The sequence below is a fragment of the Chlamydotis macqueenii genome, chromosome 5 (assembly GCF_036417535.1).
Source record: "Chlamydotis macqueenii isolate bChlMac1 chromosome 5, bChlMac1.mat, whole genome shotgun sequence".
NCBI classification, from domain to species: Eukaryota; Metazoa; Chordata; class Aves; order Otidiformes; family Otididae; genus Chlamydotis; species Chlamydotis macqueenii.
In genome coordinates this window covers 38,219,828-38,229,511 of record NC_141560.1, presented here as the reverse complement: position 1 = coordinate 38,229,511, position 9,684 = coordinate 38,219,828, and the positions used below count along the sequence as shown (strand labels likewise).

Sequence of the window (9,684 nt, the reverse complement as noted above, 5' to 3'; positions counted from 1 at the left end):
ATATTTTTCTGCCCAGCCAGCTGAGGAGGGCTTCTTCAGCCGTCTTCAACTGATATGTCACTGTGTCCTAGAAAGCTCCTGCAGTATCCCTCTAGAAGCAACTCAGGACCCCATGCAAAGAACTGGGGTATGTACGCCTAGGGGAACAAATCCAGTGAGAGACAGAGGCAGGGGCCAGGCAAGAAAGGATGGAAGCTCTTTTCTGATGTGAAGTAAGGGGGAGTAAGAACAGGCTGGAACACTTTTTTCAAAGTGGATTTTATTCCAGGCATTAAACAGGTTCTGGCACATGCTTTCTTCAAGAAAAGGGAAAACAAATCTGGGCTTCACATAAATTACATCTGGCAAAGTACAACTTACAAGTGAGTGGGGAAAATAAACCTTTTGAAATTGTTTTCTGTACAACAGTAGTTTCAGCTCCTCTTAAATAAACCTGATACAATAACAGCCTTCTTAAAAAGTATTACCAATGCAAATGCTCTGTCTTGACAGTCTAGAGGGCTGTTCAAAGTAAGCAGGAAAACAAGGATGAGCAGCTGTTTGTTCTGACCGTTTAAGAAACAAATCACCGGTCCGAATTTGAGGGCTCAGTAAGTTTGCTTTCAAAAACTCCACTGGAGTCCTGTTCCAAAACGTGGCACTGCATGGACATTGGGGAAAAAAGCACAAATAACATCATTTCACCGTCCCTTCAGTGCAAGGGAAATGGAAAGTATGCTAATAACGAGTTTGGACAAGACTTTTTTTATTCTGAGGATAAGTTTAGTTTGCCCACACTTGAAAGCAGCCTTTTGTAATGCACCTCTTTTTCAGCAACTGCTAAAATCCACCGGAAAATGATGGCTTCCAGAAGATGATGTTGCAGGAGATCTTCACTGGGCCTACAGGAAGGTCCTGTGAGCAGTGCTTTAGCTGACAGCGGAGTAAGCAGTGGGGAAGTGACCTCAGGAGAACATGTCCAAAACCAGGTACAGTTAGGGCTCTGGTAGCCCCTAACTCCAGGGGCAATTTAAGTTACTGACATCTAGCATATGCCCACCTTTTCCCTTTTCTCCCCCAGGCCGGGGCGTCTGAAGAAGGAGAGTGTCCAAACTTCAGCTGCCCCAGCTTACAGCCCCAAATGGATGCCAGTTCACACTCTGCCAGGTGGTGAGCAGTAGGAAGACAGGCACAAATCAACACAGCTAGTCCAGGTACCTGTGCTTCAGGAGTGGCCAGTAACCTCCGGCGTTGGAGCCAAGCACAAAATCAAGGGCAGTAGCCAGCGTGCTGACAAGAGCCCTTTGAACCAGAGCTGGCCCACGGCCTGGAGACTGCAGGGCTCCTGTGATCTGCAGCAGTCAGGAGAATGGTTTGTAGAGGAGCTGGGCCCTAGTCCCAGTACGGTTACGAGGAAGGATCTGCAAGACAGCTGCACACACACAGTGGGAGCAAGAAGGAAGGAAGCAGAACCTGGTGGAGGAGTGAACACACTGTTAGCTGCAACCGTTAAGCTGCTGGAGAGTGAAATGGGGGAAGCTCAGATGGCTCACTTAAGATGCGTTTTGATGAAAATATGTAATCCTTTAGCACTTCATTGTATACAGAGCCTATGTACAGTACCTGCTCAATGGCCTTTCGTCTGTCTTTACTTCAACTTTGTTCCAGCCAGGTATGTGAGAACTTGACAGTTCCTGTCTCATATTGCCTAATGATGCTGTTCTGGAAGTAGCATCTCCTGCATATTCTTGTTTAAAGAAGCAATTGGCATCTCTCCAATGAGTCTGCCTGCCCTGCCCTCTTCCTGTTCCTAGGCTACTTTCTTTCCTTCTCTGCTCTTTCCTGGCCTCAGTGCTTCAGGCCCAAAGCATCTCTACATAGAGAAAGAGAAATGTCTGCAGTCAGTGCCCCCGTTCCCACACGGAAGTGTGGCTGCACCATGCTGTAAGCTTGGGACAAAGAGAACTGCCTTCTGAGTTTTCACACTTGCAAGCAGAACATTCATCTGGTTAATCAGCATTGAAATGGTGAGCTCCTGCCACCTGTCTGATTTATTTTTTTTAAATAAAAGAAGCAAGAACAGAAAACAAATTGTCCGTTCTCACATAAGCACTTTTGAGCACATGCAACATGAGAAGAACAGTATCTGTTCTTTAGTCAACTGTTTGGGCTAATACCAAGGTATGAGAAATAATTAAAAAGGACACAAGCATGATCAAAAGCAGCCAGCTGTTCACAATCCAAATGAGTATCTTGTTTCTTTGACACCAGATCAGAAAGGATCCAGGTAAGCAATTGCCCACTGAAAGTAGCCCCGCTGTCTGGTTCCCCTGCCAGGCTCTTGGAGAGGCGGGTTGGTTTACAAAACCTAACTCCAAGAGGAAAATTTAACACATCTAGTAGGAAAAAGTAATCCTGTAGTTTTGGTTTTTTTTTTTTTTAATTTGAATAAGTAAGCTTCCCCTGGCAGGTCTGAAAACCCACACTCAGCTACAGCTGACTGGTAACTGGGAGCAGGACTGGGATGTTAGTCAAAGACACCAGTTGTCTTCAGTATTTCCAGAACACAAAGGAGAGATCTCTCAGGGCAGGCTTGTACTGTGGCAGCATTTGTGCAGGTGGCAGTTTCAGCTTCACCAACTAACTTCCCCAAGATGCCCACCAGGAGGAGAGCTGAGCATCACAAGTGGAGCAACCCTAGGCGTTTTCTCCTCCTCCTTCTTGAGAGAGAAGGGGAAAAACAATGAGACAGAGGGGCTGAGTGGCTTACCATGCTGGCTTGTGCTCACAAGGGCCATGCAGAGCTGGAGAGCCAGCAAGAGAGCTGTGCTCCTGCCCAGCCAGCAGCAGGAAACCTGCAATGACTTAGGGGCTGTCCCATTCTGCCTCTTGCCATGGGGAACTGGGTGGGCTCCGGCCACAGGACTGAGCAAAGTGCAGTGGCGCTGTCAGTGTGCGCTGCCCACACAGCTCTGCGCCTCACCTTCAGTGTGGGGTGCAGCGAGCAGTGGCTGGTAGCACCAGGAAGAGCGGCCACAGAGCGGTCTCAGCTTCCATGGCATCCTGAAGTGTGCCCCATGCCAGGAGTGTGGTACCTTGAACCCAGGTCCAGCTGGGCTGCCTGCAGGCTTGGATCACTCATGGAGGGAGGGCTGGCCTTCCACCCGTAAAAAACTACAAGCAAGAATTCAACAGGGAATAGTCCCCAAAACAATCCCTGGTTATGCTGCTAAAACAGATTGTCCCTTTTCCAGCTCTCTTGTCAGCATTGGGCCCCATTTCCCAACCTCAGCCCACTTGGCTGTAGGGCAGCTATGGCGGGCAGAGGAAGGAATGGGCCCACCACAAAGAGGTTACAAACCTGCCCCCAGGGTCTGCTAGTTCCCTCCCAGCCCCTCCATGATGACTCTTCTTCCAGTCAGTCCTCGCTGAGAGCCACATGTGCATAAATGATGCATGATGTTAGAGCGAAAAGCCAGGGAAGCCAAAGAGTTACCAATGTTTGTATAAGCATCGTTTAAGCTGTTGGACTGAAAGTCATGGACTCTGGATGCAGAGAAAGGAATGGATGGGGAGAGCTGCAAGGCTGTTCTAGTTGCTCCAAGTATTGGGCTGGGTCCCCCCCTCTCTCTGGGTGCAGCTGTGCACAGACATCAGCTACAAAGGAGAACTTAAGACAACAGATGGGAAGATTTCAACAACTCTCCCTCTCTCATGCCCAGCTTCTTCTCTGAAAAGCTCAAAAACACCAAGTGCTCAGCTGAAATGGTGGCTTGCAGATGGGCACAATGAAAACATTTAGGGTCAGATACAAAACCATTCCTCCCTTCCCGATCTCCCTCTGTTCCCAAAGTTTCATGCACAAAGAAACAAGGAGATCTCTGTGCTACCATCATGTTGCTTGTAGCAGCTCCCACTGTTGGCCAGGTACATCTGCTTGGCAAGGGTCGGTCACCACTCTCCCACTCTGGTTTTCCAGGCAGAGACCACTGACAAAATGTTGAATGAAACCGCCTTTCATCTTCCATTTCTATGAGAAAACACGAGGAGAAACATGCTGTTACTTTAATTTCACCAGGCAACTGTGCCTCCAAGCTGGAAGAGAAAAATTGAGCACAAGCTTCAAGGAAACCCTAACAACTGGAGAGGCAGAAAATCTGGGTATGGGCAGCATCTCCAAAGCACTGGTTTCCTGTATTAACAATACTTGGAGATTGAGTTTAGCTGAATTATAGGGCTAAATATTCCGAAGCATCTAGAAGGCAAACAACACAAAAACCAGCAACTACTGTAATTTTCAAAAGTGTATTATATTCACAATTTCCCTGCCATTCTTTGTCCTGCATCTCTAGGCATTCAGATATCTGTCAAAACCTGAAATCCTTCTATGGCTTCTTTCCAATCCATAGAAAGTAAAGTATTGAAAGCTCTCCCAGCATGGAAAGCAATCCATCCACAGAAAGCAAAAATCACACTTCTTGCTGCTTGACTAGATTATATCTATCTCTTTTCCATGGCCCCTCATCTCTCCTCTCATAAAATTCAAGATATTTATCAGCACTATGCTGAAAGCTCTTCATAGCTCTGCACTCTTCTCAGCTTGCTCTTCTTTGTAATATTCTCTGCCCTGCCAACATTTCAAATTATAAGCGTCCATTTGACAGCTTCTCAGTACATTATCACTCTGCCCTCTGCAGTGCTGTCCTCTGGGTCTGCTCCCCTCAGAGCATATCCACAAAGTCCCACATGCAGCTCTTTCCTGAAGGTCCACTTGGTTGCACTGCTTTCCAGGAAACAAAGCATATGTCCTAACCTTGAATTGCAAATTCTGCTGGGAAAGGGCTGTACCTTCCATCTTTGCTAGAAAGAACTGGGACCATTGTGGCTGATAGTGAAGAGAAAAAAATAAAGTAGAAATGAGTTTGTGGGCTTGAGATCCCCCAGATGAGGCTGTGCCATTGCCCTCCAGTGGGGCATAGCTGAGATCAGTAGGTTATTGGACTGATTCCTCCAGGCTCCAGGGATTTTCCCATCATTCTCTTCAGTCACACAGATGACCCAGTTAGAATTTGGGTCTGGGTGCACAGTCAGTAAGCAGCTTAGGAATACTATGACGATGTTTTGGCTAACCTATGGGACTGATAAAGAAAAAGAAACAGTTTGACAACACTGATGGACCTCAAGGTTGTTGCAGAAATGATAGACGAAGGGAATAAGTAAAATTTTGCAATATCCAGACAATGTCCAAACATCCTAACATTTTAACTCTTGGGTAACACAGCAGACAGATTGCCACATGCTGTGTGGCTTAAGATATCCAGTTATGTTTACATATTGCTGGCAGCTCTCCTCCTGTGTGCTGGTTACGTTTCTTGGAGGGCAGGGCAGTTGCAAGGCCCAGAGTAATCTGTTGCTCCTGGACCGTGTATTCCTTCAAGACTAAATACCAGAGGCAGGATCAGTTTGCCAGCACTGCTTGCCCTGATAGACAGGATACCACTAAATGAGAGCTGTTTGTGCAGGAGGAAGAAACAATGCGGTCTGTGCACTGCAATGCCCTCACCAGCTGTTGCAACCCAGTGCCTACACAGGTCCCAGAGCTATCTGGCTCTCATCTGGCAGAAGTTTCCCTGCAAACAGCTGAGGAAGACTTAATACAGAAAAGAATCATAACTGGGAGAAACTCTTGTGTCCGGAAAATTGCTTTCAAGCTATGGCATATTGCCAGTACTGTTTTACCTGCTTATTATCATGAAGATGCTGAGTCAGGTGCTTCCAGAACAGACAGGTTTTCACTTCTTCTCTTTTCCCATAGTCTATATAAAGTTGCATTTGTCTGCCGTTCAGGTAATATGATACACTGAGAAGGAAGGGAGGGAAAATTTCCCAATCATGTCCAAAGACACACGGGACTTCAAATACTGTTTGTCTCACAAGAAAATTTGGTGTCCTCATTTTCAGGCTGGGGTCACATTCCTTCAGCACATTTTAATGAAATATGGCTGTTTAATAGGATTTCTCAGCATGCGTCTTGTTCTGTTGGGAAATACTGTGCCAATGTTTCTCATTTCCATTCTCTTGTTTTAGTGTCTAACTCTCACTTTGCCTTCTATTTGTCCTCACTATAATACAAATTAAAACACCACTGTCACTGTCAGTCAGAGCCAAAACCAAAGCTAAAGGCAATAATTTATTGTGCATTCAACTAAAAATGCTATTCTCCAAATAACATTATGGATAACATCCATCTGGTTTGAAATCTAGTTCTGATTATGCAGAATAGCTCTTGGCTGGTCTTCTGCTAGCAGTGCCAGCTGTTGCTGTTGAATGATCAATGGGACCATGGTGCCAAATAGATTTTTTTCCTGGTTCCTTTCAACCCAAGGGAGAATAGTCTGACAGAACCAAAAATCATCTAAATTTTGAGTACTGTCTCGTATCCTCCTGTTTGCAAAGGTCTAGACTTATTTTGACGTAATAGTCTGGAATACAGCTTATAATACCATAAAGCCTCTGCTGGAGTATTACATATATGTTAGATGGACTGTTGTTAGCACTCAAAAATAACAACAAAATTATCTGGCCTGTGGACAGGCTTAATGCACACCAGCTGTGTAGCACGGGCACAGATTCAGTATGTTTGAAAGTGGAAAGCAACTTTAGGACCTGTATGGTGCTGTCGTAAGGATCTAACCAAGCTAGTCTGGTGACAATAAAAACCGAAGCCACCACGTGCCCCATCTTATGTCAGAAATCTTGCATTTGCATCACTCAGCCATAGACACGAAGTCCAGATCCAGAGAAGTCCAAAAGCCTTCCACCACAGACCTCTGATAACAGTGATACTACAGACATTCAAAGCTGGGCCTTCATCATGCCGCCATCTCCTCAGGATATTCTATGTGTGGTGTACATTGCCCAGCCTCACCTTCTTCCACTCAAGACCACCCACTCATGGCTCTCGCTTGCCACCTCCACCTCTCTGAGTAGCTCAACCTCCCTTCCTCCATTCGCACTCAGGTCCTCCAACTTTCTGAGAAGTCCACTTGAACTGAGGAGTGGCTACACCCATGTGTAGTTTGGAAATACTGCTCTACCTCCAGCACTTACACTTCAGGCTTGAGTACCCATGAGGAGATAGCTAAGTTGCAGGGCAACTGAGCAAATTTGCTCCCTCCAGCTTTGCCCTTTCATTTTGCTCTTTAAAGTTTCTAAAGCAATGGTTGTCTCCTTGAAACTCAACTTCCCAAATATCAGGAGCTGGGCTTGGGTGACATCCTAGGCAAGGGGTTCTGCAAGCTGCCAACCCAGGAAGAACAAGACTCTCTTTCTGTCTTGGCTCGCTGTTGCCAGAAATGCATCTTGTCAGCCCAGACACACACTCTCAGATGACCCCCATAAAAGCTGTTAGCTTCACTTTCCACTCTAGCTAGGACCCGGCAGAGACAGAGTCAGTTCCCAAAGTAAGCAGAAAACACTGCATTAAATGCAGGTTGCCCCTCTAGAAAAGAGATGGAGGAGAGAGAATGGGATAGTTTGCAAAGACGACTGGCTTCGAGCTAATTGAAATCCAATGTCAGTATTAACAACAATTACTGTTGTGTTTACAGAAGGAAGGGACCATAACAACATTCCCCAAGAACACAACAAACTTGAGCACTGCAAGTAGAACTGGCTTTCTAAGTAGAAATCTGAAATGGGAGCTTGGGACTTCGAAAAAAAACCCCAACATTTCAGAGCATTTGAACCCAAATTGAATTAAAAATTCGAGTGCACTTCTCCCACCTCAAACCTACCTCATCCCTTCAGCCACAAAGGCGGTTTGGAATGGCAGCTATGATTCAAATCAATCTCTGGTTATTTGAAATGCTTAAACAAAATCCTTGCTTACAGTCATTTGGCTAAATCATCTGCTAGGTCAAGTCCTTGATTTAAGTGCAGTTTGTTCCCATAAGGTAATGGAAAACAACAGCTCACGTCCTTAAGAGTGTGTGCATGTTTTTATAATGATTATGGATATAATCAACATATTAATGCTCAATAAATCCTATTCCAGCAGCAGAATAAGCTTACTTGTGTTAGTGTGCATTAATCTATCTTCTGGCTAACAGGGCTTGCACTCCACCCCGCTTCAGGGGACCTTCATCCTTCCATGACAGGGGAGGCGTGGAAAGACAGCTGATTTTGGCAGCTGCTAGAGTCCTCTCTGCTGCCAGGGTGGAAAATGCTGCAAGGCACCTAAGGGGAAGCTAAGTGACCTAATTACACAGCAAGGGGATGAGTGATTACCAGCAAGAAAAAGGAGCAGGCAAGCACAGCCCACCTGGGATATCCTTGCAAGGCTAATCCAAACTCAGAGTTTTCCCAGCATATTCATGGTGACAACTCTTCAAGACATTTCTGCATTAACCAACCCTGCAGAGGAAAGTCTACACAGGCTTCCCACAAATGGGCAAGACCAAGTTTCAGTGCTTTCTTTCAGGAAGAACTAAATTCAGAGATTCATATAGGATTAAAAAGTACTGACAAAAAAGAATACTGCTGTGGACCGGTAGCAAACTGAGCCGTCTCCTACCTTTGGGCTATCAAAACAATAGATGTGTCAGAAAACACAGAGCCAGCATAGCCTTAGATAATATAAATTTTTTTTCTCTTGGTATAGAGGGAAGTGCAGGAACTAGGGATGAAAGTAAACCCAGACCACCGTTCGCCAGTGCTGTGTTGTCACCTGTTGTGTTTTGCCCACATGACATCTCTGTGAAGGCCATTGCAGAGGCCATCTCTTGCCTTGTGCTGTAAGGCAAAATGACTTATGTGTCCTGACAGATCAGGGATGCACATCTCGGAAACAGCGTAAGAGTCACAGAGCTGCATTTTGTTGGGACCACTGCATTCTGTTGGGAACATTGCTGCTGTGTATTTTTCCTCAGGGAGCAGTTTGGGTAGAACATATGGTGCTTTATGTCAAGTTGGTATTTCTCAAATTAGTTGCACACGCTCAGTTTTAAAGATCTGTTCACATGTCTAAAGACAGCACAAAGGACATGGTTCTCTCATTTCAAAATAAGTAAACAAATGATAGCACACACTGCCCTTCCCTTGGGTATCTCAAAGCATTTGCTGCTTATCTACCTCTCTCTGATGCTGTCCTTCATCCATGCACCAATTTGGCTGAACATAAATGCATCCAAGGAGCAAGGTCGAGGTGCTAGAGAGCTGGAGCTAACCACGCTGCCAAGGGCCCAGGCAGAGCAGACACGCACACACTAGTGTGGTCTGTGCTCCCTGCTTTGCTAGCGGGCAAATTCATAGATTTGAGCTTAAGGAACACACCAGAGAGGGAGATGCTGAAGATGGAAAGGACTTTTATACGCTTTGATAGGTTTTCCCCTGCAGGCTGCACTGATGTAGGAGCACTGGTATGTGGCAATGGAGGGATTAAAAACAGGTGCAGAGTTACCTACCTGTCTGCCGTCTTTTTGATTGCAGGCTTCCAGTGTGATTTGAGAGCCAGTAGAGAAGGAGGTAATGGAAAGACACTTGTCCTGCTGTCTAATTAAAGGGTCACTGAATACCCACTCCTGGGCATAAGAAAAAGAAAGGTTCCATTAGGATCATAACGGTGATCAGATGAGGCAGAAAGAGTTTTTTTTTTTCTATCAGATATTTCAAAAACCTGTATCCTTTGTTCAACTCTTAACAACA

General features: G+C 45.6%; 1 protein-coding gene across 2 annotated transcripts in view; it reads right to left on the bottom strand.

Annotated features, from left to right (window-relative positions):
* Positions 1 to 241: 241 nt before the first annotated feature.
* Positions 242 to 9,684, bottom strand: part of GALNT16 (polypeptide N-acetylgalactosaminyltransferase 16) — a 77,488-nt gene continuing 68,045 nt past the window's right edge. The window contains exons 14-16 of one of the 2 annotated variants that reach the window (XM_086749494.1): positions 9,444 to 9,560; positions 3,870 to 4,009; positions 242 to 1,452 (exon numbers count right to left, since the gene is read on the bottom strand). In XM_086749494.1, the coding sequence (XP_086605620.1) occupies positions 3,872 to 4,009; positions 9,444 to 9,560 (255 nt within the window). In that variant the 3' untranslated portion in view covers positions 242 to 1,452; positions 3,870 to 3,871. Of the gene's footprint in view, positions 4,010 to 9,443; positions 9,561 to 9,684 lie in introns of both variants that reach the window. The other variant, XM_086749493.1, reaches the window with a different exon arrangement.